Source organism: Hypomesus transpacificus, chromosome 3 (assembly GCF_021917145.1).
Source record: "Hypomesus transpacificus isolate Combined female chromosome 3, fHypTra1, whole genome shotgun sequence".
NCBI lineage: Eukaryota > Metazoa > Chordata > Actinopteri > Osmeriformes > Osmeridae > Hypomesus > Hypomesus transpacificus.
In genome coordinates this window covers 13,043,840-13,050,020 of record NC_061062.1, presented here as the reverse complement: position 1 = coordinate 13,050,020, position 6,181 = coordinate 13,043,840, and the positions used below count along the sequence as shown (strand labels likewise).

At 41.3% G+C, this 6,181-nt stretch overlaps 1 protein-coding gene across 2 annotated transcripts in view; it reads left to right on the top strand.

The window, feature by feature from the left end:
* vgll2b (vestigial-like family member 2b) overlaps positions 1-1,291 on the top strand; it is a 5,802-nt gene extending 4,511 nt beyond the window's left edge. For both annotated transcript variants that reach the window (XM_047016818.1, XM_047016808.1), the window contains one exon: positions 90-1,291. In XM_047016818.1, the coding sequence (XP_046872774.1) occupies positions 90-133 (44 nt within the window). In that variant the 3' untranslated portion in view covers positions 134-1,291. The remainder of the gene's footprint in view (positions 1-89) is intronic.
* The last annotated feature ends 4,890 nt before the right edge of the window (positions 1,292-6,181 follow it).

Genomic DNA, 6,181 nt, shown 5'->3' with positions numbered 1-6,181 from the left:
TGTCTCATTGTGTTGCTCACTATTGTCTCTCTGCCCTTTTTTCCTTTCCTTTCTTTCTTCTCTGCCTTCTTTTCTCTCCTCTCTCTCAGGCCTTCAGCACCATAAGAAAGGCAAGGATCTGTACTGGTTTTAACAAGCGACTCCACACAGCCATCTCCATCCAGCCATCATTACCACAGCCAATTAGACTTGCTTCTGGACAGGTCCTATTGAACAGCCTCTTGTCCTTTATCCCTCACTCCTCCCCCACTCCTCCCTCCATCCGCCTCCCCCACCTCCCTCACCTCCTCCTCCATCCTCGGTCCATGATGCCAGGACTCCCTCTCTCCAGGCTTGAGTGTGTGCACCATGGAGATAAAGGCCTTCTGGTGAGGATAGAGAGAGGGATAGATGGAGGAAGAGAGAGATAGAGAGAGCATCGGAGACCCGATTATGGTATGTGTTTGTTTGACTCCTCTTCTTCCTCTCTCGCCTCCTGATCATCCCTCGCTTCTATCTGTCGGTTCACTGGTGCAGCATGGGGGATTCTGGCATCACGTCAGCCACACTGACCTGTTTGGACAAAAGCAGACAGACTAAGGGAGGATGGGAGGATGAAAAAAAGATGGCATAGGGACAGAACAACTTACCATCAATTTGTTACTGGATTAGTTGATTTCTCTCTCTTTCTCTCCCTCCTCTCTTTCACCATCTCCCTATCTCTGTCTGTCTCTGCCTCTTTCTCCTTTGGGACTGTGGCATCCACTTCAACTTATCGGCATTTCAGGGATGTCCCTCTGGCTGTGTCCAAGACTGGGTTGTGATTGTAATCTTTATGCTGTTTCAGTTATTTCTTTTCCTGAGAAGTATTATTTATTGGTGTTTATTGTTTGTTTCTAAAACTATATTTTGATTTGGCCAGTGATCTGAAAATACTGTGGTTAAGCCAGTTTTCTTTCTTGTGACAATTGAAGGAGAAGATTGTCAATGTGTTGAGCAGAATTAACTGAAGTATGTATTTAAACATATATCTCACTTTGAGATTTGTTTCAAAATGTGATTTCAAATGTAAACATATCAAGCTTTACCACAGCTCACCTGCTCAGAATCCCAGAGACTGGAGATACTCACAGTAACTGTTATCATTCAACATGTTCTGTAAATGTTTTATTTTTGTTTCTTTTGTTTTTACACATGATTTTGAATGTTTTGAATTTGGACCGTAGTCTTGTTCTGATATGTTATTAATGGTGTCCTTTCTCTGGCCTTTGTTAAAAAAGAATATGATTGTCAATAAATATTTTTATGATAATTTCAGGTTTTTCCCTTCAGTGCCATGATAAAAAAACAGGTTGAGTACGGGAAGAAAACACGAATAGTGAGCCTAAGACAAGATCTTGCATCAATAATGATATGCAATGTCATATTACACATCAGTGTATGTGCACCACATCCCTCATCCTCACTTGATCAAATCATGTTTGAAACACCCAGGACTGCACATCCTTCCCATCATCTAGAGGTGTCTCTGACACAGGTGAACCAGAGAGTCAATGGCTCCAATTGTGAAAATAATGTTTTTAAACATACCTTACAGAACAAGGTAGTGAAGTTATTCTAGTAAACATAGTCACCAGTGACCTCCGTGTAACATTTTCTATGTGAATGATGTAAATTAATACCTGATTCACTCTGGAGAAAGTGTCTGCTAAGTGAATAAATGCACACATTTAAATGCAATATCTTCAACAGGGTTGCAGTCCTGAATATAAGTTCCTAATCACTTTCAATTTGAAAACACTTCCATTTAAATTCCAACCCAGATTCACAGTTTGTCGCCTTCAAAGTGGGAACGAGTTGGGAATGCCAATCATGTATAACGGGAGAACACTCCAACCATTCCAGCTATGCGCAAGTGTGTGCTCTGTTATTGACCCAATAATCAAATGGTGTTGAGGTATGGCAGTGGCGCAGTGTTCACTGACTAACATTACTGTAGGCCCTTCCCCGGCGAGGACGCCAGAGACGTGATTGCCTCTAAGCTGCCTCTAAGCTGAGGAAACACATGCAGAGTAATGAAATTAGGCAAAGTTTACCAGAGGTCCGCTTTGCTCCTAGTGACGGCCATAGTGCCACACAACTGCAATCACTGATGCCAACAAGGACAGTGTGACCCTTCTGGTTAGTCAATGTCATTAAAGGAAAGATGACTCGAGTTGTTGAGATGGTAAAAATGCCTGACAACCCCCTCTTCAGTGGGGGTTGTAATGATGTCATATTTCAATGTATTTTTTTACTGTAACAGCACATGATTCTGATGCCCCAATTAGAACAGTGGACAAGGCCTAGTCCCAGCCATTCTGTACACGACATCCTACACATGTAGGCACTGTAGGTTGTCTGAACCCTGAGGAGTAGATCAAATAAGATCTCACCAGCAGAGGGCAGCACTGTCAAAGGGGTTTACAGTTTATTATGACCCCTGGTGGATTAAACAGATAGTACATAGTTGTCTACATCCTCTTCAGGCTGGGAAACGGCTCGCTATCTGTATGATCTGGATGAGGTGACCCACCAGCAGGGCAGAGATACAAGATGCCCTCTCGGATTAGTCTGTTTAGGCAGCTCTCTGTGCACCATCTTGGGTGAACATGGTTTCCAAGGAACCCTGAACCATTATTCCCTCCTTAGAATGCCTGGGGAAAATGCATAGAGCGGAACTCCACGTACAGTTAACCATGTACTGCATGTAGTCTCAGCCATAGATACATAGCCACCAGAGGACGCAACAAAGCCCAAACACCAGGGACAGTGCTGCCCTCTGCTGGTGAGATTTACATTTACATTACATTTATGCATTTAGCAGACGCTTTTATCCAAAGCGACTTCCAAAAGAGAGCTTTCCAAAAGTGCAAAGGTCACTGATCATAACAACGAGATAGCCCCACACATTGCGGGTAACCAAAACATGAAGCATACATTGTGAAAACTAAATAAATCCCAAAGGGAAGAACCATAAGAGCATGTAGTTGAATAAGATACAATTAAACAACATGCAAGGGTGTACTTGGTACCCATGGGCGTATCTAGCCCTATTTTGGGGGAGCTTGAGTTTCATTCCCCCAAAAGTTTCATTAGCCCCCCCAAATTCTTTATAGAAAAATTATAATAATAATAATATTTAAATCTAAATGTGTTAATTTCTCTTCCTAAAACCCACTAGACACTATTTAAAATGATTTTTTTTTAATTATTCTGGGGGAACACGCCCCCAGACCCCCCTAGTTATAGTTTTATCTAGGGGCTTAGCCCCCCCAAAAGTGGGAACCTAGATTTGCCCCTGCTGGTACCTAAAAGCAAGCAACAAAAGATCCTATTCATTCTGCTGACGTGATCATACCAACCCACAGGTGCTTATGACCTGTGACTGAAAGAGCCAGTCTGCTGTTAGCCATAATCATCATGTGTCTGAATTGGTCATTTATTTTTGTCATTCCCTTTCAGGGAATTTTTTTAGGTCATCAGGTCTTCCTAATCTAAACTCCCCCAATACTTCCAGTCATGGTTTGCTGAAAAGAGATAGAAATAGGACAGAACTGTGGTCAGTCTGACCATAACATTTACATTTTTACATTTAGTCATTTAGCAGACCGGCAACCTTATGATTAATAGCTCGACTCCCTAACCGCTCAGCTGACCATGTGAGCACCTGACACTGAGATGAGGAACAAGGTCAGGAACCGTGTGATTTCTTACATTTAGTAGACGCTCATATCTAGAGCAACTTACAGTAAGTACAGGGACATTCCCCCCGAGGCAAGTATGGTGAAAAGCCTTGCCCAGGGACACAACGTTATTTGGCATGGCCTGGAATCAAACCAGCAACCTCCTGATTGGTAGCCCGATTCCCTAACTGCTCAGCCATCTGACACCCAAATACACACTTAGCATACTGATAAGCACAGATAGCATACTGACAGGCAGTTTCATAAATATAATTGTGTTTGATTAGCCTCTTGTCCATTGGAGCTAAGAGTCCCTTTGATGCCAATTCGATATCAAACGTCAGCTCCAAATATGTAGTGGTATATAATATAATGAGCTGCTTCTACTCTCTTCCATCTCAGTCCACCTTCTCAGCCTGAGATTTCAGTTGCTGTTTAACAGAATTTTGACAAATGTGATACTCTGTGTGTGTAAAGTTTACAACCAATGCAGGAGCCTCTAGTCAGGTGATACAGTCTTTTGGTCGCCTGCCAAGGTTTCCTATTGAACAAAGTTCATGAGCTTTTTTATGACAGTCAACTGTGGGTGTGAATGTATGTGTGTGGTAGCTCCACTGTAACACTGTACAACTCTGGTGGTCTCACTTTGTGTCAAAATGTCACTTCCTGTGGGTGAGGTGATATCAGACCTCCAGAAATCCTGCTCTCAATATTCAAATGATATGTCAGTGTAAACATGTCTTCAACATTATGAACTAATTTGTGTGAAAAAGTATCTTAGAACAGTTATATATGTTGTTTAGGATGGTAATTGTGCAGCTGATATTTGAATAATCAATCATATTCAGATTCAATTCAGTGTTGTAAAATTGAAAATCGTGTTAGAAGACAAGCTGTCCTGGACATACTGTTTGGAAATGATGTTTGCATGGCGGAGGCATTTATGAGTGTGGGGCTGAATGCTGACAAGGCTCTGAACATGTGACATGCAGCTATCAAGAAAAACAAGACAGTATGTTTAATGAGTTCACTGATATGAGTGTTTTAGGATGTATATATATTTTTTAATGTTTTACAGTATGTGGTTTTGTCTTGTGACTGAACGACGCATCAGGAATCATTCCCTTTCTGCATCTCCTTCTATGACTCTGCATGAATCTACCCTAAGTCACCGAGGCTGCTCACTAAAGCTCTGCTATGTTCTAAACCATCCTGCAGGGAGGACTGTGTGAATATAGTTAAAGGCTGAATTAAATAGCTTACTGTAAATGTCAGGGGGACGGAACTCTATCTGGGCTCTGAATCGTTCACTGAACTGAGTGAATTTCCCTGAATTTAAAAGAGAAAGAGAACAATTCAGATTGAAACTACAGTAAAAGCACATGGATTAGGCTGCAAACAGGAAATGTGATTGAGATAACAGGAAGTGGTGATCTGTCATTGATGGAAACAGAATTAGGTGACTCAAGGTTTGAACTCCCAGACAAGATGTATTCTGCATTGGCAGTGAGGTTAATTATATGGTTTAAAAAAAGGCAAAGTCAAAAGCAATTCAGTCAGAGATTCTCTTGACAATAAAAATTAACAAAAATGTGGATGAAGACAAAAAATGTATGAGAATATATATATATATGTATACATATACATTGTATACATACACACATATGTACCTGAATGTACCTATGCATAAATAGAAAGAGAGAGAGAGACATCGTATTTTGTCATACAATGGCGGTGAACACTGGGACCAAACCAAGCTTCACGTACACCACAGTTTCCCCTGCTGCCATGTGGTTTAGTGATGGAAGGATACTACCCACGGAACATTTTAGAGAAAGGTTACAGAACAACAAGAACAGATGTATACGGGATTCTTTGTCAGCATTCTTTGTCAAGTTGCCGTTATAATTTAATAAAGCTACAAATCAGATAAATGGGCTTGTATATATGTATTGTGGGTTGTAAGGATTGTGTTAGTGTGCGTGCACAGCATGTTTGTGTGTGTGCCTAATCTCTGCTTGTGTGGGGACTGTGTACTACAGCTGTATTTGGTTCCTCTTCAGTTAAACTTCCCCAAGAACACCTGGCTGAAGAGAAACCTTCTGCAGCATGTGAGTCGCACTGCCCGGAAATATGCAGGAAACTTCCCCTTGTTTTGACTGGAAGAAATTTGGAAGACCCTGCGCAGGCCTCAGTCTCCACCGAGACACACAAAACACACACACATACATACACACACACAAACACACACTATACCACCACCACTATAACAAACACAGGCAAACCACTTACAGTTAAGACATGGGAATTTCTGTAAAAAAATGTTTGGTCAACTTTTATTGTTATCTCTCTTTGGTCCAAAAAGCCAAAACAAAATAATGCATGGATGTTAATGAAATTGTTGAAACATAAGAGCAGGAATTGATGATTATTATGACTGTCCAAGAACCCACCAAACTGTCTGTCTGTTTTACCAT